General features: G+C 40.7%; 1 protein-coding gene across 5 annotated transcripts in view; it reads left to right on the top strand.

The window, feature by feature from the left end:
• The window catches only part of tle2b (TLE family member 2, transcriptional corepressor b), a 104,083-nt gene that overhangs the window by 37,993 nt on the left and 41,073 nt on the right, over nt 1–25,017 (top strand). For all 5 annotated transcript variants that reach the window (XM_037769950.1, XM_037769951.1, XM_037769955.1 and 2 more), the window contains one exon: nt 8,107–8,151. In XM_037769950.1, coding sequence (XP_037625878.1) covers nt 8,107–8,151 — 45 coding nt within the window. The remainder of the gene's footprint in view (nt 1–8,106; nt 8,152–25,017) is intronic.

The raw sequence follows: 25,017 nt of genomic DNA on the forward strand, positions 1-25,017 counted from the left end.
TTAAGAAATCAATAATTTGACACAAAAACGGTCCGCCAGAGTCCGACATCAGAACTGCGCCCATAGCAACGGTCTGTTATACATAGCAACGGTCTGCTATAAAGAAATAACAGACTGCAGAACGCCATGATTGACCAATTAGAATCGAGTATTCAACAACGCTGTGTAATAATACTGAGTTATTGCCCTGTGTGCACATTACCTGGCTGGTTGATGACATTTTTATTGTGCATACCAACATTATCAAGGTGACAAAAACCTCCGTTTACACATAGTACTCACACCCACCTCTCGTTCCCTGCTCTCTGGGTGGGCAGTGCTGGGTGTTCTTGGTAAGCGACGTTAGCCAGTTGGCTTAGTGCCCCTCTGCCAGGCTTAACACACACACACACACACACACACACCACATGCACCTAGCAATCTGCTACACACACATACACACATCCCACATAGACAAGAGATGTTACACGGAGCGCTGAATGAGAACGCAGTGACACAACAGAGGGATTATATAAGGCAGAACGGCGGGCATGGGGGGGTGTAATTGGAGGTTGGGGGGGCGGGCAGTTAAGAGAGGATGAACCTATTAAAAAACTGACTACAACAGACAAAACACACACTGTACCACTGCTATTTCAACTGTGCACATAGTGCTGTTATTACTATGCTGCAGTCTGGACCACAGTCATAGTGCAGCTGCTACTGTAGAGCAGACACCTGTTACTACTGTACACAAGTCTGAATGACACAATACAATATCAAAGTGTAACCTATTACGCTTTTTTCAGATTTAGATCTATGGACTGTGCTTGAACATGAAGTGTTTACCTTGAATATGAATAAGACAAAACTGGAGTCTTATTGTAATTGACACATCCGCTGTAAGATTAAATGTAATGTGTCAGTCATGAGTTGTAACCATTGAATATTACTGGTAGCTGTTACCATATTACACTTTCACATTCACAGACTACAAAGCTCAGTTGTTACTACACTACCGTCCAGACTAGACTCCCATAGAGCATTGTCACTAGAGTGCTGCACAGACTGCACAAATAGTACAATAGTCACTTCACTGCTGTCTAGCCTACACCCACAGGACAACTGTTACTACATTTCAGTCACTTTGTCTTCTCCTTTCTGCCTCTTAAAAGGAAACCCTGACTGGATCAATTAATTATGGAATTGAATTGGTTGTACAGTTTAAAAGAGCAACTTTTCTGTATCTTTGTGATGTTGTAACTAACCTAGTACCGTGTGGCTCTTTTCCTGATTACCTATTCAACTTTTAGCTTCTTGTCACCCTTTGGTGTTTAAAGTAGGGCTTTCAATCGATTAAAATATTTAATCAAGATCAATCACATGATTGCTCATAGTTAATCGTGATTAATCGCAAATTAATCACACGTTTTTTTATCTGCTCAAATCATAAGATGGCAAACTGCAGCCCAACAGGCAACAACAGCTGTCAGTGTGTCAGTGTGCTGACTTGACTATGACTTGCCCCAAACTGCATGTTATTATCATGAAGTGGGCATGTCTGTAAAGGGGAGACTCGTGGGTACCCATAGAACCCATTTTCATTCACATATCTTGAGGTCAGAGGTCAAGGGACCCCTTTGAAAATCGCCATGACAGTTTTTCCTCACCAAAATTTAGCGTAAGTTTGGAGCGTTATTTAACCTCTTTTGGGACAAGCTATGACATGGTCGGTACCAATGGATTCTTTAGGTTTTTCTAGTTTAATATGATATCAGTAACTTCACTCTAGCTTTAAAAGTGAGCCCGCTAAAACGTAAAATTCGTGAGTCGCATTAATGCGTTAAAGAAATTAGTTGCGTTAAAACAAATTTGCGTTATTGCTTTAACAGCCCTAGTTTATAATTATTTTTTACCACTATTCCGGTCGGGCAAGTGAGTTGCCAGATTTACTAGCCAGACGTGGCATTTTACTTGCCGCAGGTAAGCAGGCAATCCTTATTGTTGAGTCCTGTGTGTAAAACATTTGTGTGTAATATTTTAACAATTTAACAAACCATTGATTGTAGCTTTTCTCTTGCCGTTTGCCTTGGATTTTCATGAACCCAAGAGATGCATAGCTGAAGAAAACGACAGCAGAATTTATTGACCTGAATCACATATTTAATTAAACAGTCTCAATGAAACTTGACAGAAGTGAACTGAACACCTTTCCGCTCAGTCCACTGACTATCAAAAATGCTCAGTGGCAGCATCAAGGCTCCTTAACATTCACTGCCGCTAACCCGAAACCTACTTGCTCTCCCTCTAGCTTTACAGAGCAGCAATCCCATCATACCTTTATTGCATTCCTTTCCCGTAATGTCGTGCTGCTTATATACAGTCAGCCGCTTCATTTTCGCCCAGAGTGGAGAGCTCTCGCTGAGGATGGCTGCTGAAGTGAGCTATTTAGTTACTTGCAAGGTTGTATTCAAATACTAGGGCCGTGGTTGTTGCACTCAGCTGTTGGTGTAGTGGGGGGAAAAAAAGCGAGATACTAAATGAAAAGAGGATGTTGGAGTGAAAAAGAGAAACGGAGAGTGATGGCAGAGAGGTGGAGAGGCTGATAGGAGAGATGGGGAGGGGAGAATTAATAAGGAGAGACAGACAGGAATTGAGTTAAAAAGATGGGGAGGGCTGAGGTGAGGTGTAATGATGGAGAGGTGACGAGAGAGGCTGATGAGAGATGGAGGGAGAACAAAGAGATATGTCACATATCTTTCATGTTGAGAGGCCTGGAGGAGAGGCAGACATGGAAACACAAAGAGCTTAAGTATGTTTGCGTGTGTGTGTTTTAAAGCATGCATGTGTGTGTTGTCAGGTGTGTGCATACTCGTGTGAAGTATGTGTGCATTTTTACATGTGAAAGAGATCCCTAGCAGCAAAATACATCTTGAAAACACCTTTTTTATGTGTGTGTGTGTGTGTGTCAGTCTGTCCGTGAGAGAAATAGAAAGAAAGAAGAGTAAAATACACAGCGGAGGTGAGCTCGACAGGGGAAAAGAAAGGAGAAAATATAGATATAGCACTCGACAAGGACGAGAGAGACAAATATACAAAGCGAGCGAGCCAAGTAGAAAATGGCAATAGAGTGAGAGAGAGCATGAAATAGAGAGAGAACATAAAAGAGAAAGATGATTGATAGAAATGACTAAGAGGAGAAAGAATGAGAGAGTAGAAAAGAGATGTGTAAAGGATGGAGACGAAAATGATACAGCAGATGGATAAAAACCAGGGGAGATAAGAGAGAGAGAGAGAGTAATGGGGAGAGGGAAAGAAGGTAAAAAGAAAGAGGATAATTGGCAAGAAAGACCGTAAAGGTGTTGACAGGAGAGAGTGGGAGAGAATGCACATGAGGAAGAAGGTGACAAAGGAGAGGCAGGACAAGAGGGTGACAACACAGGGACACCACAAAGTGATAGATGGATGGATGGATGGATGGATGGATGGATGGATGGATAGATAGATAGATAGATACATTACAGAGCAACACTCCTGCTACACTGCAGTCTGTATAAAGACTATAAAGACAATCGCCTGCGACCCATATAAACATTTTCTGATTTCTTCTGATTTCTGAAGCCTCTATTGACATGGCAACATTTTACAAAAAGATTTATGGCACTTGTTTGCTTGTTTTAAAAAGGATTTTGTTACGGTTAGGGAGAGATTGTTGTCATGGTTTAAAGAAACTAACGTTGTTCGCAGTTTTTCGCAGAGTGACACACTTTAGTGATCAATCCATCCCAACCTCCTTTCTGAGACATTTTGCGATTTTAGAACGATGTCACTCTACATCTGCCATTGGTCCTGCAACCCTGTCTCCTATAAAATTACATTCCCATATAACTAAACTGCATTCTCAATTACGTTTTCAAGGGAAACGTATTTCTTCCCAGATTACAGTTTTAAACATGTAGTTAACGTTGTAAATCGAAACAAAATAAAACAAAAACTAAGGCTGTCAAAGTTAACGCGATAATGCGTGTAGTACTTTTTCAATAAGCAAATGAATAGACTGATTTCTTGAGTTCCTTGTCTGCTTATTCGAGAGAGGAGGCAACCAGTCTTCATATTGGGAAATCCTGACATTTCTTCATACTGCGTGATCTTTTACACAATTTTGACAGTGTCTCATCTATTCTTTCACTCCCTTAACCTTGACCAGGACAGAGACCTATTCTTCACACAAGACACAGGAAAACATGCTTTTGCAAGAGCTTGACCTTTTGCCTAGTTACAGCACTGTACAGGCTTGGTGAAGTCAATCAAAAGGCGAATCATGTATTACAACAGTAAAAAGGCTAATTATACACTACATGCCTTAACGCAAATTCGTTTTAACAGCACTAATTTCTTTAACTCATTAACGCAACTTGCGATTTTTAGGTTGTAGTGGGCTCAGTTTTAAAGCTAGGGTGAAGATACTAGTATCATATGAAACCCTAAAACCTAATGAATCATTGGTACCAAACATGTCATACTAGCTTTTAGCCAAGGAGGTTAAATAACACTCCAAATGTATGCTATGTTTTGGCGAGGAAAAACTGGCAAAAGGGTCCCTTTCAAAGGGGCGATGTTATGATTTGAGCATATTTTTTATGCTAAATGCAGTACCTGGGAGGGTTTCTGGACAATATTTGTCATTGTTTTGTGTTGTTAATTGATTTCCAATAATAAATATATACATACATTTGTATAAAGCAAGCATATTTCCCCACTCCCATGTTGATAAGAGTATTAAAGTTAATCGTGATTAACTATGGACAATCATTAATCGCGATAAAATATTTTAATTGATTGACATCTCAAGTTCCCATACAACTTAATTGAATTCTCAATTATCTTTCAAGGGAAGTGTACTTTCCCCTGGATTATGGTCACAGTTTTAAACACGTGGTTAACGTTGTAAATTGAAATAAAACAAAACAAAAACGCAACAAAACTACTTAGTTAGAATAATTTAATACTGATGCCTCAATATGACCTACATAAGTAAACGAAACCATCAGCGAGAAGATTGACTATTTCTATATAGTTATTCTTAATGCTTGTCATTGGTGATTGATTACAAACGAATTGGTGATACGTCAAAAACAAACGTAATCTGGGGGAAAATACGTTTCCCTTGGAAAATGCAGTTACGTTGTATGGGAATGTAGTTTTTTAGGAAATCAGGCTGGCTCCTGACAAACGATATCAATAATTCACACAGTCATAAGAGTTACTGGGCAGGTAAAAGGTAGGGATGCACCAATCTTTGTTTTATATACCTGGACTCAGGGTATCTGAGATGCGGTATAAATCCTGTACCACCGAGGCTGTATTCTTCCTAAATTAAAAATCTATATACTTCACTGAGGTAACGTGTACAAAAATGTGTAAAGAATCAAGTTCTTTATCAAAATAAAACTCCGATACCAAGAATTCAACACAAAGTTTCCAACTAAAATGTGATATATACTGTGGGGGAAAAAAACTGACATTACCACTGAAGCAGCAGAATATGTCAGAGCATGTCAGAGCCTCGGGGGGAAACAACACATGAAACTACTAAACTCTGCCTCTTTTTTCTCTTACAGTTCTCACCACTACTACTAATTAAAGATTAGTCTGCACTAATTAGTTTTTTTTTTCATTATATTTGTGTGTGGTGTTTAATTGTGTAGTAGTGCAGCAACCGTTTGTTTTCTTTTTTTTAATTCAGAATTATTACACATGTAATATAAACCTTGTACCGTGTGATCCGGCAGTGCTGTACTCAATTATGTTCATGCCAATAAAGCGAATTTGAATTTAGATAGATAGGTGCGTACATGGATAGAGACAGACAAAGATAGCAAGTGAGTAAAATGAGACAGGAAATAGAGAGACTGAAATGGAGAGCGAAAGAACATCTGACAGCTAGAAAAAGAAGGAGGGGAATAACGAGGGAGAGAAGGAGGGGTGATAGAAAAGAGGAACTGACAGCCTCTGAAAGATAGAGAGAGAGAGAGAGAGAGAGAGAGAGAGAGAGGGACTGGATGAGGTGAGGAATAAATGGAGAGGGGGAATAAATGGAGAGGGAGAAGAGAGCGCTGGAGTGAAAATGAGCAAGAGAGGAAGAGAGAGAGTAGTGTCTCACTCTCATCAGTCAGAGCGTTGCTCATCCGGCGGCGGAGGCTGCCTTTGTCACCATGACGGATCCTCGCTGTCTGTACGCCGCTCGCCACCAACACCATTACAGCACATTACTGATGTACACACACACACGGAAACACACACACAGGAGGGAGAACAACACATTTAACAGGCGCACACACACACGCAGACGTGGTAGTACAAGGTATTTAGCAAACACACACACACACACACACACACACACACAGGTATGCTTGTGTGTTGCTGTCAAATACACACACACAGACACACAGACATTCATTCATCAATATGGTCATGTCACTAACGCCTCTTTGAATAGACGAATTGACATTCAGATACGAGCGTGACATACCAAGCATAGATATGTTGTCCTATTGATCATACTGTATAATCAGGATTAGGATGATTGTTGTCAATATGAATTAGTCTGCCGATGTTTTTCTCAATCAATCGATTAATCATTTAATCTATAAACTGTCAGAAAGTAGTAAATAAATGCCCATCACTATTTTCTAAAGCCCTCATTGACATATTCAAATTGTGTGTTTTGTCTGACCAACAGTTCAGAATCCAAAAGCTTACATTTTTTTTTTTATCTTAATACAATACTGTTTGAGTTATTGGTTACTATACTAATTACTCTTGGTCACACTGGCTGGAAAGAGATCCCATTGTTGCCAGTGGGCAACTCCAGGGTCTGAAAAGTGAATGCTGAAGTGCCTTAAACTTGCATTCTTTCCAATAGCCAGCAGGGGGCGACTCCTCTGGTTGCAAAAAGAAAACAGATTGTATAGAAGTCTATGAGAAAATGACCCTACTTCTCACTTGATTTATTATCTCAGTAAACATTATAAACATGAGTTTATGATCTCAATCGCTAGTTTCAAGTCTTCTTCAATACAGCATGATGTTCATTTAGTAAATTATGGTCCCATTTAGAGTCAAATAGACCATAAAGCAGGGGATGCTTCTGGGCGTGGCTACCTTGTGATCGACAGGTTGCTACCACGGCGTTGTCCGGTCTGGGAGTTGTCCGTGTTTTCTTCTTATAACTTTAACCCTTTCACTGTGTGTTTTCATTTCATGAAAGTTAATTATAACATTTTGGTAGCCTAAAAAATTTCTTAATCAGCGTTCTGTTGTACTTAGCTCGACCCTCTCGTGTGACTTCTGGCTGCAAAAAAAAAAGATTGCGAACTTTAGGCTTCAAAACATCAATCCACAAACGAATGGGTGATATCGCAGTGACTACGTCCACTTCTTATATACAGTCTATGTTTCTTGCGCAGTAGACTTGAAAACATATGAACCTATCTATCAGGAATGTGGCCAATCTGTACAGACTGCATTTACACCTGCATGGTGAGTGTGCTCATAATGTGTGAGCCAGACCACCTCCAGATGTGGAGGGGCCTGTGCTAATATAGTTGTAGACTCATATTGTAGACAGAGACACATCCAGATACAGGCCCACAGTGCACCGCGGTCTTACTGAAGCAAGCATTCACAGAGTCTCATTATTCTGATGGGCACCATACATACTGTAGGTCTTCATAGGCACACAAAGAAACATGCATACACACAAACACAGGCAGGAACTACGACATGCAGCACTCACACATTAAGTCATGCTCATTTGGCAGCCGTTCATAGACAAAAACCTGCTGAGACAGTGATCGCACATAACTCACACAGAGACATAAATACCTCATTATCTATACACAGACACACACCAACTTGTTTTTAAACACACACACTCAATCGCTCTCTCTCCCATCTTTTCACTCTCTCCATTCTTGCTTTCATTAAAACCACACTGACAAACAGCAGCATATGCAGCTACGCCGAGCAACAGATGTTCAATGGGAGATATTGTGTAAGACTGAATGTTAATGTGTGCTGTGTGTAAAATGCTAACGAAGCTCTGTCATCTGTTTGTCTCCACAGTACTACGAAATGTCCTACGGTCTCAACATTGAGATGCACAAACAGGTAAGAAAGGCTGTGCTCAGTATTTGTTGTTTTTTTCAGTCTCTACTCACTGCTGGTGTACTTGGAGGTGTAGAAATTGAATTTTTTTGAGTAGGCGGAAGGAGGTGAATGTGTTATTGTACACACACAAGCATTGTTACCAGTGTGTCATTTTGTGTGGGTGGGATTTTACTATATTCTCTCGATCCTGTCCTCATTTATATTTTACACTAAATGACCTCCAATTAAGAGCACATATTATTAGAAACACCTTTCAAAGTACAGCATCAAAATGTACCGTAGCATTGGGTCAACACACAAACTGCAATTTCAACATAAACTAAACACTTTAAAGTTCTTATTGATAACATTTTCATGTTTTCAAATAAAAATAAAAATAATACATCCACAGAGCTTTTAGAAAGGTGCCAAATAAATGTATGGCTTTTCCTAATTGTTAATTTTTAATCATTTAAAAAAATGATCTATATCTATATTTATTGGTATCACGTGGTATTTCTGTGTCGTCAGCGATCAAGTTGCCAGTTGAAAAAAATTGATAAATGGCTGAGTTTGATGGTAAGCACCCGGCTTCACTCTGGTACCAATCACAAAAAGAGGCTGCGTCTGCCATGCCTCGCCGCACTGACATTGGTGTTTCCATCAGGCTGCAGGAAACGGGAATATTTACCGTTGCAGTGACACCTGACGTTAGCACATACTTGCTGTGCCATAAAATTAAGATTCGGCATATTTAAACAAAACCAACAACAACTAACAACAACCATAATCCTTTCAACCTCGTCACCGGTTAGATTGTCAAAATGATAACAATATCAGCTTCAATCCCTGAGGAGGTACAGTATGTTAGCATCTAAGCATTAGTGCTGGTTGTGTCAAGTTACCTAAAGTTATAGTTCCCTCAACAATGTATAACGAAGATGCGCATCAGAGGGGATTTAGAAGTAGGTGGCGGACTGAAAAATAAGTAGGTGTACGCCGTAAACCTGTTTATATCCTGCACTACACCACTGCTTAGATGACAAGCTAAATGTTACCTAAAACTACCTTTCTCGATAGATTACAATAGATTACTTTACATGAATCTTGAAACACCACCACACAAAGTAACCTAAATCTATAGTTAATTTCTAGCTACATGTTGCACAATTACTCTACCTTGAAAGATTCAGTCTCAACCATAAAATATGCAGATTGTACAACAAACTGGCAACCACTTGTTGTGAAGTGAAAGCAGTGGAACGGGGGAGGGAAAATACAACATCTCGTGGCTGAATGTTATCAATAGCAACTTTAAGTAATGTGTTTAGTGCAGTATGGTTGTCTTGTATTATATCACAAATTACACAAGTTTCTATTTTTCTTGTTTCTCAGTGTGTATAAACTGTATTGGCAGGATAAAACAGGATCTGTTCCAGCTTAAATTCCTGTGTAAAGATGATGAGCAGGGAAAAAGTAGTGACTCATCTTTATAAAAAGTCGGAGCAGAAACAGGGCAAAGGAATTAATAACAATTTTTGTTAAAGAACGACTTGTTTTTTTCCTCTCTTTTATGTGGTAGACTAACAATGAGTCAGCAAGAGAAACAAGTGGTTTCAACACTGAGCTATGGATGGCTGATTTTATTAGTTTTATTAAGGGGTCAATGCACAACTCTGTAGTTTACCTCTCCGCGCCTCCGTATGGAATATAAACGTACTGTTGCATGAAACCAGCAGAGTGTGTTTCCTGCACAATTATGATATCCCTCCTGACTTAATGTTTATTTGTGTGCACAGTCTCCTCCTCGGCTGCTATCAAGCAAAACAAGCGATGGCTGCTGATTTGAGAATTAGGGAATATGGCAAATGTATGTTTTTACAGAAGTGGAGGCGACAGACTTGAGGTTAACTGACACTAGATGTCGACAAGGCTTAGCTATTATCGACAGCATGGGATAGCGAGGATACCAAATAGCAGGTAGAAGGCGATAAAAGAAGGTCAGTGCAGATTGTGTATCATTTCCATTTATCCTCACCGAGATTTGTGAATGAAGACATGTGTCTGATGAGCAGTGTGTGTGCTCTCAGGAGTCGGCGACTGCTTGTCAGTTCCCACACTTGCTGCTAATTTGCTGTCTGGGTCACACTGCAGGGAAATGAGACAGACAGGCAGATAAATGTCCAGACAGACGGACAAAAAGGCAGATAGCAAACATGAGATATGTCCTCCATGCAAGTTGAATGGCATCTTTCTTTAAGGTGACTGTGTCTCCCTCTCTTAATCTAACTGTCATGCTAGCTCTGCGGTGGACTTCGGCACTGTCATGGAAGACAAGAGGGGTGTTCATATTTTACAATGAGCTCCCAGCATACCCAGCATAATGCATTTAGAAAGCAGCTCATTGTTCGAAACAATCTCTAAAAACGCCCTCAAATGAAAGCCTCCAGACTCTGCACTTTAACCTTATAATCATTGTGTCACTTCACGATCAAGGTAATTATAGCACAAAGACATCAAGCAGTGGGTTTCTGTCCAAATACTTGCAGTGCAGTGAGCGTACATACTTACTCCAGACTCCAGTACTGGCTGATGTTAACGTTCATTGGTTGAAGTTTAGGGATGATGTTAATAATTTAAGAGACGACCAGGGCGTATTTTAATTGATCTGCATATTAAATCCCAATCCAGATCCTTTGTTTATGGTAACGTGTCGTGTTCCAGGTGAAGCTGCTGTCAAAAATGACTTATATTTTGTTAAAGGGGACATACCATACTCATTTTCAGGTTCATACTTGTGTTTTGGGTTTCTACTAGAACATGTTTACATGCTTTAATGTTTAAAAAAAAAACACTTTTTTCTCATACTGTCTGTCTGAATATACCTGTATTCACCCTCTGTCTGAAACGCTCCGTTTTAGCACCTGTCTCTTGAGTGCTCAGTGCTCAGAGCAGCTGCACAAAAAAGTCGGAGAGCACTGAAAAAAGACACAGGGTGCAGCTTTTTTTCTCTAGGCGGTCACATACTGTACACTCTCTCCTTATTGGGAACAATTGATAAAGGACGCAGAACAAAAAACACTATATGGAGGCTTAGGGGTTCGGACTAGAGGATGATACACGATACAATATTATCACGATACTTAAGTCACAATACGATCTCATTGCGATTTTAAACATTTTGCGATATACTGAGTATTGCCATATGATATATTGCGATTTATTATTTTATTGACAACTATTTTATCATATAAGATAAAGTTTTCACTCTGTTCATTTCAGAGTTTTTATTCACATATCTTGAAGTCAGAGGTCAAGGGACACATTTGAAACACATTTGACCCATTTGATCAGTTTTTCCTCCAAAATTTAATGTAACTTTGGAGCATTATTCAGCGTTCGGTACCAATGGATTCCTTAGGTTTTCTAGTTTCATATGATACCAGTATCTTCACTGTAGCTTTAAAACTGAGCCCGCTACAACCACTGGAAGACAGAATAGTGTCCGGGCCCACCGGATTTTTAAGAGGTTAATAATTTATATAATAAAAGATCGATACTTGACAATTTTCCCCCCCACCCCTACGGAGGCTCAGCCTAAGAGAGAGTCCGTCCGAACACTTTTGCTGTAATAGCGGCAGACTAGCACATTGAAACTATAAAACATTACAGATCACGTTGTTAGAATTCCATTGGTTAGTGTATAAATCTGCTTGGATCCCAGTTTCATGTCAGCTTTCTAGGATTATAAGAGAAGGATGGGTCGTTGCTGTCAGGAATTAGCAAACAATTATGTAATATCTGAGGCAGCATCTGTATAGGTGAGAACAGGTAACAGCTGCTTGTCTGCTATACTTTGCATGATTGAAGATGAATACTAACCATTATATCTGGGAAAGATTATGTAACACAGCTTGTCGCACCTTGATGTAAGGTAATATTTAATTTAAATAAGAACAAGACATGCAGATCTCTGCCCGTCAGGAACATGTCAGCATAACCCTTTATCGCTCCAGATTGCCTTCATGTTCGGCTTCAAATTAAACTTAAAATGTTGTGTTTGAAAGTGAAAGTGTCCCCTCTGCTCCTCATGATTTATTCTGCATTCGTCCAAAATCCAAATTCAGCCCTGGTCTCATGGACCAAAGACGTGAACCACATTTGAAAGCAGGAAACCTCAGCGGGACTTTATGTTGTAATTGTTGTGCTGGTGAAAAAGAAATAAAAAAAAAGACACATGTGCACAATAAAACTGAGTGATGGATTGGATAGATTGATTCCTAATCCCCACAGCAGACACAACTATTGACAGAGCAATAATCAGAAAGAGAGGGAGATAGACAGGCAGACAAAATTAGACAGAGACTGGAGAATAAAGAGACGTAAAACTACTTTAAAAGCTTCATTTTACAAGTCATTTCATACTTTAAGAAGTTGAACTACAGTACAGATGAGGACTCAGGATTAGTGTATTTCTTTTACTGTATTTCAAGTTGGTGTGAAATCCTAGTGCTGCTGTATTTTGTAAAAATAGTAATTAGGTCTACACCTGTGGTCATTTAGGGTCACTGTTCATCAATCAAAAATTAAAGGGAGAGCTCAGGTGTTATGAAGTGGGGTTGTATGAGGTACTTATTAGTGTATTACCTACAGTAGATGTAGGGCTGCACAATAAATCGCACACCCCTACAGCGGCAGCCTGTGAAAAACTTTACTGAATTTTGCGGCTGCAGTTTAGAATAAAAGCAGAACTGTATATTACTTGTTTTTCCGTCTGCTTTCTTTTGTTATGTAAGTAGATGGCGGTGGGCAAGCCCCTAGTTTAGAGAAGCAGACAGGAGTACGAGCACAGGAACAAAGCGGTGTACTGCTGTGGACGGGGACACCTAGAAAAAAAATCATTATCAGTTTAAGTGTACACTATATTTAGAATATTTTTCGACGGGGAACTGAACTGGAAGTGAGATTTATCTATACTGTTTTTGGCAACGGAGTCTGGTGGCTTTGATGAGAGCATTGATACGTTTCACTGTCAGTTCAGTTCCCCGTCAGATAGGGCTGTTTGATGGCAAAATAAAGCAGTGAAAATATTCTTAATAGAGCGTACACTTAAATGGATATCGATTTTTGTAGGTGAGCCTTTCTTTTAGGTGGTTAAAATAGGTTTTGCTGACGGCTCCATCCACAGCAGTACATTGCTTTGCTCCCGTGTTGGTACTCCTGTCTGTTTCTCAAAGCTGGCGTCATCTACTGTAGGTAAAATACTGACTATGGATAAGTACCTCATACAACCCCACTTCAAAAAAACAAAACTACAGTATCCCTTTAACATAAAATGGCACTTGTTCCCCAACAGGGAAATTTAAGATTTAGATAATAATACTTAAAACAACTGAAGCACTAACTCAGTAAATGCAATTTCTTTCTTTTCTGAAAAAATTAATTGGGAGTTTCAGATAGTAAAAAAATTACCATTTTAATCACAATGACCCAAATTCTAATATGCTACTAATGTATTATCCATTTTTAAAATGTTGTTGACCTAAAACGCCAAATCAAAATGCAGAGAAAGTTGAACTTTAGTTACAGGAAGAGAAAGAAGGGAACAGAGAAGAGGGAAAGAGAGAGAAAAGAGAGAGAGAGATGGCTGGCAACAAAGCCATGCAGAACTGAACTGTCAGCTCTTGTCGCCAAAAAGAAGAAATGGACTGAGGTGCTGGCTGCACCTCTGAGAGATGGACAGAGGATGAGGAGGAGGAGGAGGAGGGGGATAGGTGGGGAAGATGACAGAGGGAGGCCAAGAAGGGGACAGTGTGGAAAATAAGAAGAGAAGAAGGAGAGAGGGGAAGAAGGGGAAGGCGGTGGGGATGACAGAAGGAGACCAAAGAGCTACAGTCACGCGAATGAGAGTAAAAAAAGAGAGAGAAATAAATGAAGAGGGAGAGGCCCGGTGTCAGGAACCAAGGCTATGAGAAGAGAGACGAAAGGTAGGAAAAAAGTTTGAGCAACGGGGACAAAAAGAAACACAAGAGAGAGCTGGTAAAAAGGTTTACCAGGAGGAGAGAAATATGAGGCAGATAGAGAAAGAGAACTTACAGTATCACAGATAAAAAAGGAAACAGAGAAGCGGAAATTGACAGAAATAGAATAGAAAGAAGAAAGTAGGAAGAGAGCGTGATGGAATATAAAATGAAGGAACTGGTATTCAAAAAAAGGACATCAAAAAGAGACGGCGATAGAAAAAATAGATAGCATGAGGAGAAAAAGAGAGTGGACGAAGATGAAGCACAAAAGGAGAGGTGGTAGAATAGAGCAGTGGTTCCAAACCTATTTTCCTTGAAACCCCACCTACTTGTATCTAAGAAAAGCAACAAATATGAATATTCATTTTGGAAATAATTACATCTTTTTCCAATACATTTTGACTTTTGGACTTTACAACACTCTGGATTTATTATACATGTTTGGATCACAGGAGTAAGAAACAATCTTACGAATCCACCACTAGAATCTAAGTCTATAAATATTATCCTGATCTTTATCTGCACAAATAATGGGTTTAAACAGAATGTGGCCTACTAAGTAGCAAAAAATATATATATATTTAATATAAAAACTTTTGGATAAATGATCCAGTAAGTCTGTTATTATGATTTTAGTTATACATATGCAAATCTAATTTTGACAACTTCAGAGCAAAACAAATCCTGTTGCAGCTCCTGTGAACTTTGGTGCCCCCCTAAAGCATGGCATACACTGTACGATTTTAGCCCGTTTCTTGCCAAAATTTTGAGCCGCATGACTCATTTCGGAGTCGGACCGAATTTCAGCTTCATCGGGCGTCGGCCGAGGACCGATTACCTCCTCCAGACCGGCCGCCGGACAGTCGGATGAATTTCTGACATGTCAGAAATTTTGGTCGGCCGAGCACAGGCTCTCGCACATTTGAGCCACGAGCCGATTCCCCAACGTCAGCGCCTTTTTTCTCCTCTTTTCGCAGTAAATGGAGCGTAGCTATCAGGATAACAATTTAGGCTACAACAGATATAAGTTAGCTAGTAAAACGTAGCTAGCTTACCTCCAATTCTCTCTGCAAAATGGACAAGCCATACAGTCCACATCTAGCCACCTGCAAGTCCATACATGCTGGTGCCTCTTTTTTTTTTTTTTAGGCATTTCAGCAGACATGATGGCACAGTTGATCAAGGCAGCACGTTTCTGCCTTGTTAGCATTGTGTCCCGTAGAGACCTCTGCTAGAAAACAAACTTTACCTGCCTCAGAGCTTTCAAACAAATCTTTATTGACATGGCCGTGTTGTTTTTTCTATTTTACACGTACAGTGTGAGCACTCAGGTCGTGGCTGACGATCGGACCGTACAGTGTGAGCACATAGACCGTGAGCTTTGGCTTTACATCTCAAACGATCTACTCGTACAGTAGGAGTAGGAAGTACACAACGACATTTCTATTATATGTTGTATGTGATATGTTATAAAGGGAGAGAGGACGGACAAGTGAGTGGGATAGTTTGAAAAAAGTAAGATAATTAAAGAAAATTCAGACTTTGTAGATATTGCAAGAAAAAGAGAGCGCGGTAGAGAAAAAAAGGCAGTTGAGAGAGTAAGAGAGAAGCGAGGGGAAAAAGTGAGAGAGCTAATGTTGGAAAAAGTGTGAGAGCAGGGATGAGAGGAAAAGAGGGGATAGAGATTAATTGAACGGATGAAAGAGGAGAGGGTAAACAGGAAGGATGGGGCCTTAGAAGAGACAGATAAAGACCTCAGAGAACAGATGAGGGGGAAAAAAAGAGATGGAGATGAAAATTAGAGCCAAGAAAAGGAAAGGGAGAAGGAAAGAGAGGGGGAGGGCGGTCGGAGAGAGAGGGAGATAGAGAGAGACATCAAGGGAGGGAGGGGAGCTTTGAGCCGCAGTGAGAAATAATGAATCATGAATAGATTTAACAGTATCTGCTCTTATTTCCTCTCCTCCTCCTCCTCCTCCTCTTTCTCCCCCCCTCCTGCTTCCTCCTAACATCCTGTCTAGATCACTGCTATTGCCTCTCTCCCCTTTCTGTCATTATCAGTGGCAGGGCCATCTCATGTCCCGGCATTAATTGAGCTGTAACAGTCATCCCGTGCCTTCCTAGCCTTCCTTTTAGCCTCTTCTGCTTTTCATCTCTCTCTTTAGATTTCACACTCGCTCTCTCTTCCCTCTTCCCTCCCTCCCCCTCACCTCTCCTTCACTATCTTGATCTTCTTCTCTTCCTCTCTCCGGCTTCCTCTTTCTCAGATGATAGTATCTGAAAGATAACATCTCCCCCCTCTTCCTCTTAAGCTGTATAAGATACATTGAAGCACGCACACACACACAGACACACATTATCTCACTTGGTTCACTCCCATTATCATATCATATCATATGTATATATATTATATATACTAGCTGTATCCCCCGGAGGAGCGAGGGAGGCAATAAGGACTTTACACTGCTCTCTGTGGTTGTTCTATATTCATTGATATAGCACTTCTGGGGCCTGGGTAGTTATTGCCTGTATCCCCCGCTATGTGCAGACGCATAACATGTATATTCAGGGACTTTGTAATTCAGTCGTATACCGTGGCCTCACAGCGGTCGGCCCAGGACAGCTTATAGATATGATGATGTGTTGTTGTAAGGTGTGTGTGTGTGGTGAATGGATTGAAGCAGGTTTTGTATTGACAGCTGATTGTAGCAGCTGGATAACAGGATGATGGCGGGAGGTGAAGAAGAATAGAGGCTTTGTTAGACATGTGTCCAGTGAGAGGCGGAGGCAGCCCAAGAACTTGTGACCACAGAGTGGTCGCCTGGGAAAAAAAATATGAAAGTATGGAAGGCAGGAAGTGAATGAGATATGCATTTCCTTCCATGAACAGCTTCAACTTCAAAGGGGCCATTAAGCAAAGCACAGAGCCCACGACTGCTCAGTGGACGCAAGACGACAGCAGTACTAAACAGCAGCTCTTATCTATCAACTTGCATTTGTTTGATGCATTTCAGACAGAAGTCTGTAAAGTCTGTAAAAGTAATCTTTTTTAGAACTTCAATTTGTATTGTCTTTTCAGAGGCTTGGTACACGGCATGCATACTGTATGTTATTGTTTCCAGGGGGCCGGATCACATGGCACATTTTTATTATTATGGAGGCAGATTCCAGTACATGAATCCAGTAAAAATAAATAAATAAATGAAAAAAATACAGAAGAAAAGCAAACAACAACAACAAAGGGAATACATGTCATACATACTGTATATTGTGAGTCCTACTACACACAGTCACAGAGGAGACTGAAATCTATTTAGACCTATCTTCCATTTTATTGTAATCCCAGGATCGGTCCCGTAGAGACATCCCCCTCATCCTGATTCCCACTCGTTCTACTGAGCATACATTCGTAAGATGCTGTTTCCACCATTGCACTAACCCACTCATTCAGTTCTTTGTTTCCTTCCAGTGTCTTAAAATAACTGGACAGACCAACAATAATAACAGAAAATGCACACTTGGGTGTGTTTGGTATTTGGGACCGGTTCCTCCATTAAACATAACTTTGGATTTAAAGGGGTTTCTTAACCAAACCAACTACTTAAAATGTCTAATACCTTGGTCCAAAGTGGCGATAAAGTAATCTTGAGGAAAAAAGGGAACTTGACGAAAAGGGACCCGAGGATAGTCAGACCTGATCCAAAACGTGGTTAACTTGAACACACCCAAAAAACATATTTTTATCCTACATTGTGATGCTTGTAATGCACTATGATCCACTCGAATCCACTAAATTATTAGACATATTGACTTACAGATCTTGCAGCATTTGAATGGGCACCTACCCAGATCTGACTAGACTGAACAAAATTTGGACCCGCTGACCCGACTCAAGTCCAGGTCTTTTGTTCTAGTATGCTAAAGTGCACACATACTAAATACTAGGTCTCTTAGTGAACTCTTCGGTTGTTTTTCTCTTAGGCTGCATTCACACCAGATCAGGCGGAGTGATGAAAAGTCTTCCCATTCATTTTGAATGAGAGTAGTGTGTTTGGGCTGTAGCTGCGGTGGGCGCTGCCGGAACTCACAGTGTCCTGCGGCGGAAAAGTAGAATCAGAATCAACTTTTAGATAAGTGCAACCCGACGTCACACTGCAGTGGCCAATCACGTAACCGGCGATCCAGAGTTGTACAACCCAGCCATGAGGGAACAAAAGACGTTAATCATTGCAGTTAATGGGCATCCCAAACCGCCGCACAACCCTGCGGCCGCAACGCCTGATCTGGTGTGAATGCAGCCTTTAGTTGATTTTTTATGCTTTTTTTCATGCTGAATGACTTCTTTCTAAGAAAACTCATGAGCACATCTCTGGTAAACACAAGATTGAAGAGGTGCTTTTGTGTGGTTCTGTGTGGAGAAACTCAGTTTTACAGATCTGTTGATTAAATTACCTAATTGATTAGTCGCCAGCATCGTATAAGTGTTAGTGGACCAAGAATTTATTTGGTCGAGGACAGCCCTACTAAATACAACACAATTATGGAAATAAATATCTTTATAATGGCAGTTGAACACAGCTGGCCGATGCTGTTCATAAGGAGAGTTTTGACTGTGGGCTATTTTGATGGCAGGGAAAGAGAAAAGCCTTGTTGTTCAACATGTTTGCCAACAGTTTGCATGTACACGTATGATGCACACTGTTTTACTTGCTGGCCTTGCAAACTGAAAATACCTTGGCGCTGTAAATGGTAACATATCTCTTTCTTTTATCTGGGAGTGAAATGTGTATTTTGACATGTTCATATATACTGTACGTCTTCACAGTTTCAGAGGTAATGGGTGATTTTAGCAAAAAGGTCCATTATTTCCCTGCTGGGATAGTGTCCCCCAGTAGACCCCTGGGGCCAGCAGGGAAACTACTGTGGCAGTATTTCAATAACAGCCTAGGTAAGTGTTTCTAAATGACTGGGATGGGAGCTGACAGTGCACCAGTAAGGGTTCTTCCTTACACTGCCACTGTAGGTACACCACACACACCTCTTATCAGAAACACCACATATTAGTGTTAGGGCTATCGAAGTTAACGTGATAATATCACGTTAATGCAAATTAATGCCACTAATTTCTTTAACGCTTCAACGCAACTTGTGATTTTGAGGTTGTAGCGGGCTCAGTTGTAAAGCCTTAGTGACGATACTGGTATCATATGAAATTACAAAAACCTAAGGAATCCATTGGTACCAACCGTGTCATACTAGCTCGTCGTGAAGGAGGCTAAATAATGCTCCAAACGTACGCTAAAGTTTGGCGAGGAAAAACTGTCATTGCCATTTCAAAGGGGTCCCTTGACTTCTGATCTCAAGATATGTGAATGAAAATGGGTTCTATGGGTACCCACGAGACTCCCCTTTACAGACATTCCCACTTTATGATAATCACATGCAGTTTGGGGCAAGTCATAGTCAAGTCAGCACACTGACACACTGACAGCTGTTGTTGCCTGTTGGGCTGCAGTTTGCCATGTTGTGATTTGAGCATATTTTTTATGCTAAATGCAGTATCTGTGAGGGTTTCTGGACAATATTTGTCATTGTTTTGTGTTGTTAATTGATTTCCAATAATAAATATATACATACATTTGCATAAAGCAAGCATATTTTCCCACTCCCATGTTGATAAGAGTATTAAATACTTAACAAATCTCCCTTTTAAGGTGCATTTTGAACAGATAAAAAATGTGCGATCAATTTGCGATTAATCGCGATTAACTATAGACCATCATTGCATCATTAATTTATTTTCCCCAACAGTCACTACGCAATCACATCACTGGAAACAGGAAAATCATCCTGTTTTTCGCTCCAATTTGGTTGACTCACTGTTGTTAATTCATTATGATTATGCATGTATAATGATTACTGCTTTTAGACGTGTGTAAATGTCTCCCTGATTTATCCCAAGGAACACAGTAGCAGCCCGTCTGCGTGGTTGTTGATTGAGATACTGTGGACTCAAAGGTTAAAGTCATTCAAACACGCTGTGCTCTTTACATAAGGTTACACCTTGAGCTGTGACACCACTAAATGTTTACAGGAGAAATTCTTGATGTTAGGAAGCTGCTAGGATGCTGGGATTTCTTTGCATTTTAGTAGCCTGTTACAGCTATCAATTTACCATTTATAAAACGATGGTTATTATAAAGTGTTACCCCTAACTTTGACTCAGCTAATGCTACCGTTCACATTATTCAGAACCTCATTGATTAGCTTCATGAAGCTTACTTTGGTAACCTACGTCACCGCTTGTTTTTCATTTGAAAAACCATAAAAGAATGCAGATGGACCCTCCCTTTAAACGTGTATTATTTAAAGGGCTTGGTAGCCAGGCTTCTTACTCAAACCAGCAGCTCTACAGTCACCTTGTAACACCTCGGGTCCTGACCTCCACCATGAGCCACTGAAATCAATACTTTATCTGGATATCATTGAAGTTGTGCTCACATTTCAGCAATAGCTCACACTTTCTTTACACGACAACTGTCATATGAATGCTATGTTCACACAGGATATCATAAGAACCAGTGTTAGCATATATATAGACTTAACATACCGTATCAGAACGCTAGATGGAGAGACGCCATGGTTCACAGACCAGGCAGGATATTATAGGAGGCTGCGTTTGATAGTCAGGATGCTCGGCAGCCAGACTGTTTCCCCTGTGGACTCCTGAGGACAGATGAAGCAGCTGGCTGTCCTTCCTTCCTGCTCCCTCCTTTCATTTCACCAACACTATATGAGGCTGAGGGTGTGGGAGTTTGTGTGCTTTTGTGTGACAGAGAAGAGTGAGTAGCCCTGTCGTTCTTTCGCGCTCTTCTTTTATGTGATGGTTCATGTTATATAGCAAACAACGGTGGCATTACTTAGCAGTCATACAATAAAAAAAAAAAAACAGCTGTGAATCGAGCTGAAAAGAAAAGGGGGGAAAGACGACAAAGAAAGTGAAGAAATAAACTGAGACTGAGGAAGATGAAGTACGAGCAGGAGAGGGAGATCACATGAGAGGATGTTTATCTGTTTGTGTTGTATAAAAAAAAGTGTGTGTGCATGCGCTTATCCTCCCGCCTAATTAGCCCGAGCTGTCTAGCCTTTTTATGCATGTGTTTGTGCACACGTGTGTGTGCACACGCCTTGGTATATTTGGCTGAAGTTGTGACCTGAATCCTCATTTCATTTGGGAGGGAGATGAGAGTGAACGAGAATGAGGGAAAGAGTGCAAAGCGAGAGATGCCTTCATTTTCAACTCGCCGCTTTGGTTCGTAATAGGATTGGGCTTCTCTCTCTTTCCCCTTTTCCTTTCTCAATCTCACTCTTTCCATCCCCTCTGCCTCATCTTTTTTCCTCGCTGCCATTCCCACCACCCAGTCAGTCGATAATCCCACAGTTGTGGTTTGACTTTTCTTTTTTAACTGGTTTTATTCAAAGGGCTGGATTAGGACGAACCTGCATATGTGGGTCAACGAGAACAGGCTTTGGAGAGGTCAAATGACTGTGTGTGCATGATGTGTGTGTGTTTATGGTATGTGTTGTTTACACTCTCTCTGATCATTGGTGTACGCAGCCTTTGCACATGTTGTAGCATCTGTGCTCTGTGCAGCTTTGATGTCTCTCCCTCTCATTCCCGCTCATAGCGTGTTGTGTATGCCTGTGCATACATGTGTAACAGAGCTCATTTGTGAATAATGAGGCATAGAGAGAGAGAGAGAGCGGGAATAGAGGGTGATATAACCCTTTAGGAATGATAGAAAATAAGTTGAGAGAAGGAAAAACAGTGAAAAAGAAAGAGAGAAAGATGAGATGAGAGAGAAAACGAGTGATTAAATTCCCAGGGAGCTAGCCTTTTAGCGTAATGGCTTTGTCACCCTGGCAGAGCAGCTCCGAGTAGCTACACAGACGGTATTGGCTTATCTGTGTGTGTGTGCGTGTGCGTGCGTGTACATGTATGTGATAGTGGCTGCATGTGCTACCATGTTCTGCGATCCAGTGCTTGAATTGGGACAGATAAGGTGCCAGTACTCTGAGGCAGCAGCTGCACAGCATGTGGCTTTTTACCCAGGTACGACTGCTGTCATGTGAAATCTACTTCTCTATAAAAAATAATGCATAAATTCATGAGGAGCATATGTTCAAGATGTAAAGATGCAAATATGTTTCTAAATTTAACCATTTTTTACCACTCGAGAATTGATAAAAATGATCAATAATCCATTCAAAATGACACATTAAGATGCCAAGACCTTGAGGAACACCATAGAAAAAGCCATGCTGTGATTTGGTATCAAACGCTTTTGACATTTTTGGAGTTTTCTGCAAGATTTGCATTTTTTCCGAGAATGGATGGCGAACGCTTCTGTTCTGGAAACTGCATCGCTACACAGCCTTGGCTGTACACTCATCGTTTTCTTATGTTTTAGTCCGGTGTACATAAATATATTTTAGCAAGTAAGCTTGTAAGACCAGTTGAAAATATGTCACCTATTGATATTAGGAGTAAATATCATTATATCGACTGACACCATAGACAAAGCCTTAATATGCGGGTCATGTTTCCAACAGTGAAGGCAAGTGAAATATTATTTTGAAATACACTGGGTGACCATTGAGAGGAGAGGCTCAGAGTTATCACAGATAGTACCACCTGTACCCTTGGTCGGATTTACAACTGAGGTTAGCAACAGGGGAAGTCACAACAGCTGAATTTAGTAAAGATCTCTCTTTAGTTTATGGAGTTTCTTTAGAGTCTTTTTTCCCCCTTTTGGCATTCTGAGTCAATTTCCAACAAGGATGTTCTGGTTGTTAGTCTTGAGACTTGTGCGTACTGTACCTGCATTCACCAGGACACAAAGGAACGCCATAAGAAGTACTAATGTGATGTTCCAGTACTCAGTGTGTACCGGGACAAGTCAAGCACTGCCTGTGACTTTTAAGAAAATATGAGAAACTGTGTGTTTACTCGTGTGTGTGTGTGTGTGTGTGTGTGTGTGTGTGTGTGTGTGTGTGTGTGTGTGTGTGTGTATGTGTGTGTGTTTGTGTGCGATGTGCACGTCGTTGCATGCCTTTGCATGCATGCATACTGTACAGCAGAGCTTTGCTACTCTGGCTACTTTGTGTTTGATTGCATTGCGGACGACATGAGTTTGAAGCCGTATGCAGTCTGTCAATGCAAGCTGGTGAGCTGGCACAGTGTGAATATGACTAATAGCTTAGTGTATAATATAGCCTGAGTGAGAGAAGGAGATGGGGGGGGGATCTAGTTGGTTGTAAAACTACAACCCCAACTGTGAGACACAGATTTTGTGTGTCACAGTCACATGCCCTAGAAAGATTGCATGTGTATTGTGTACCGTATGGAGTATGCATCTTTGTCCTTGCAATTGCATACAGGCTTATGCGTGTGTTTGTGTGAAGTCATTGTTCGTACGTGTTGGTAACTGTGATGGATATCCACCAATGTGTGTTACGGGTGGGGAAAAAAAAGATTTTACGATTATGAAATCGATTTTTTTAATCCCAGAATCAATATATATTTGCTTCATTTGAGTCTATGCGGAGGTAGAAGGAAGTTACCGCTATTATTGTTGTAGTCAGAGTAACGTGACGTCATATCCGTTCTGTATCCGTCAGTCAAAACAAACAGTAGCCGGCCGCAGCGAGGAAGTCGGCAGAGGGTTCATGTCGATACTACCTGCACCCTCACATTTTAAATCAAAAGTGGTAAACACTACACGTAGAGTAAAGTATGGAAACACTTTGGGTGTCACACATTGCCAGGAAAAGCCGAGCTGTCATCATGGCTAAAGCTGCATGCTAACTCTGTCATGGACAGGAAACGTTATCGTATTGCGGTAACAAGCCAGCCGTCACTCGCATCTCCGTGGTCAAATCGACTGATGCTACAACTGTAGAGCACTTTGTTTTTTGCGTAGCTGGAAGAAATGTAATAAATAATTGACAATGACTGATATATTTGACTTCAGGACATCTCTGACTACATACATACATGCTGAAAATCAAACATTTTAATGTATTAATTTAGATATTTTTCAAATTAAAAGTCCCTAAAATTGTATGATTCAACTTTTTCCCCATAGTCTAGTGTTCAAAAAGTTAACGAAAATCGCAATAAATCATAATATCGAATAACAATACCCGAGTATCGTGATAGCATCAAATCGGGAGATAAGTATATCGTCCCAGCCCTAATGCATAGAGGCTTGTACGTGTGTTTGTATGAAGTCATTGTTCGTACACACCAATGTGTGTGTGTCGATGGAGTCCAAGTGAGCTGTCTGTATTTTTTATTCTAAATGTTTCTGCTGCCTGGTCCGCTGCCTATCTTGTATTGTTACTGCACTGAAGGTTGAATCTGTGTCTTTATATGTATGTGTGTGTGTGTGTGTGTGTCTGAGGAAGTGTGTGTGTGTGTGTGTGTGTGTGTGTGTGTGTGTGTGTGTGTGTGTGTGTGTGTGTGTGTGTGTGTGTGTGTGTGTGTGTGTGTGCGCTTGCTGGTCTCATGCTGGGAGGCTCTGCTTGCTCTGCACACAGCTCTTTGTATGTGTGCTCTCCTCTGCTCTGTTTGGATTGCTTTTCTGTGTGCCCTTGTTGCTTTTGTGTGTGTGTGTGTGTGTGTGTGTGTGTGTGTGTGTGTGTGTGTGCGCGTGTCTATGACTGTTTGTGGTGGCTTTTGTGTGTGTGTGTGTGTGTGTGTGTAGTTGTATGTGTGTGCACAATTCTGAGTGTGTTTGTGTGCACGTGTGTGAGTGTTTTTGTGTGTGAGTTTCGGCGTTGGTGTGTGCTTTGCTGCTCCCCT

The sequence above is a fragment of the Sebastes umbrosus genome, chromosome 5, assembly GCF_015220745.1.
Source record: "Sebastes umbrosus isolate fSebUmb1 chromosome 5, fSebUmb1.pri, whole genome shotgun sequence".
Taxonomy (NCBI): domain Eukaryota; kingdom Metazoa; phylum Chordata; class Actinopteri; order Perciformes; family Sebastidae; genus Sebastes; species Sebastes umbrosus.